The following is a 2,016-nucleotide window of genomic DNA, read 5'->3' on the forward strand; positions in this document are numbered from 1 at the left end:
GGGCCCCCCCCCCCACCCCCGGCCCGGCCCCACCCACCCTGGCTGGCCCCTGCCCCAGTCCAAAAATGGATCCGTTTTCCAGCTCCTGGACCCGCCCCCAGCCCTAGGCCCCGCCCCTCCAAGACTCGGCCCCGCCCCACCTTCTACCTACTGAGCAGGTTCACCAGGCTGCTCTTCCCAGCGTTGGGGGGTCCGGTGACTACGACGTGCGCCCCCGAGCGGAGCCTCTGTCCTCGCCTGGCATCTCGTAAATGTGCGCCCAGGGCCACCTCCAGCGCCCGCACTTCACTGTCCGCTGCGGGTGGGGGAAGGTAGGCAGAGGGGATCTTGAGTGAGGGGGCTGAGATGCCATTCTTCCCCACCCTCTACCCCCAGGAGGACCCACCTTGCTCCAAGACACCCTCTTCCAGATTGTCATCTTCACCAAAATCAATATAGGCTTCCACGTGGGCCAGAGCCTGGGGATAAGAGGGTCGGGTAGGAACCCACTCCACCCTCCCACCCGCAGTTTCCCCGGGTTCAGCCTGACCTAAGCGGCTGTTGGACTGCTGGCTCATAGGTCTGAAGCTTTTACGCAGGGAATGGGTGATGGATAGGTGGGAGGCTCTCATGCTGGGTATGTCAGATGAAGGACTTGCCTTGGTGAGGGTCTCGGCCCAGCCGCGACAAAGGTGTCCCAGCTACCCGGAGAGACGCCACAGGAAAAAAAGGCCGCCGCTGCGCCTCGGTTTCCGCGTGGATCAGATCCGCGAGGCCCTCCACCTCGGTCAGGCTCAGCTTCCCGTGGGCGAACGCGCGCCTGGTGAACTCACCTGCCTCTGCCGGCCGCAACCCAGGCACGCTGCCTGCACGGGAAGGGCCGGGGTACTGAGCCTCCTGCTCCCCACTCAGACCCGCTGCAGAGCCAGCCCTGGAAACCAAGCCTGCAACTCACCCAGGGCCTGCAGGACGCCACTCACCACGGCTGGGCCTCCATGCACGTGGAATTCCACGCAGTCCTCACCCGTGAAACTTTGGGGACCTAGCGCGACAGAGACAAGAATCAGGACGAGTGGACAGCCCGGGCAAACTCCTGGAAGGGAGAAATTGGGTCATGGGAGCTAAAAGAGGTTCTGGATCAAGGGGCCCCTCACCTGGGAACCAAAGCACCAGTGCGCGGTCCAGTGGCTCCCGGGAGCGGGGATCGCTGAGCAGGCGTAGGCTGGCCTTGCGGGCTGGGGGCAGGTCCCGGGGCGCAGTGAGGCTCCAGAGGGCGTGGCTGCTGGCAGGGCCGCTGGTCCGAATCACCGCGATGCCGCAGCGGCCTTGGCCCGAGCTGAGTGCGAAGATGGTGGTCCCCGAACCCGGGACCCGGGTGCTGCTGCTCTGGCGCGTGCACAGTCTGGGATGGGAAAGGGAGCCGAGTCAGTGCATTTGGGAGGTGCCTGACTCAAATGGCAGGTGGACTGAGGGTTTGATGATCCGGGGATGCCAGGTGGTGGCTCTGCAGCTGGCACATTAGGGACTCTGAAGCCAAAAGGTGACCCAGATGTGGGCTCTGCGGCGGGGATGGGCAGGTGGGAGCTTGGAAGAACGCCAATCCAGGTTCTGCAGCAGGAAATTGGGCCCCCAGAACTCAAGGAGTGAATTGAGGCCCAAGTAGAAACCCCTGTTGTCACACCCCTTCCCCGAGTTGTCGCACCTGTGAGGCCCCCGTGCTGCCCGGGCCGCCAGAGTCCACAAACCCCGCCACATGGATTGACAGCACGCGACCCTCCTGCCCGACCTGCCTGTGAGGCTTCAGGTCAGGGCAAGAAGTCCCGCCCACTCCACAGCGTGAATGGTAACGTGCTTCACGACTCTCGACTACCATTGGATCCTTCAAGAGACGTCCCTCCCACCGACTGAATATCTTTGTTGTCATTGGTTGGTACAAAGAAAGAGGGCGGGTGCGCCCACGGAGTGGGTGCTGTGAAATAGTGTTCCCCCGCAACAACTGGAGACTACATTTTTAGGGTCCTAGAGCGTCAGGGATCC

The 2,016-nt window shown here is 63.2% G+C and overlaps 1 protein-coding gene across 1 annotated transcript in view; it reads right to left on the minus strand.

Moving 5' to 3' along the window:
- The window catches only part of GTPBP3 (GTP binding protein 3, mitochondrial), a 4,911-nt gene extending 3,123 nt beyond the window's left edge, over positions 1-1,788 (minus strand). The window contains 7 exon segments of the mRNA XM_006147133.3: positions 152-295; positions 386-458; positions 639-704; positions 706-845; positions 935-1,021; positions 1,134-1,381; positions 1,682-1,788. Of these exon segments, the coding sequence (XP_006147195.1) occupies positions 152-295; positions 386-458; positions 639-704; positions 706-845; positions 935-1,021; positions 1,134-1,381; positions 1,682-1,734 (811 nt within the window). The 5' untranslated portion in view covers positions 1,735-1,788.
- Between the last annotated feature and the right edge of the window lie 228 nt (positions 1,789-2,016).

This window comes from Tupaia chinensis, unplaced genomic scaffold (assembly GCF_000334495.1).
Source record: "Tupaia chinensis unplaced genomic scaffold, TupChi_1.0 Scaffold000201_1, whole genome shotgun sequence".
NCBI classification, from domain to species: Eukaryota; Metazoa; Chordata; class Mammalia; order Scandentia; family Tupaiidae; genus Tupaia; species Tupaia belangeri.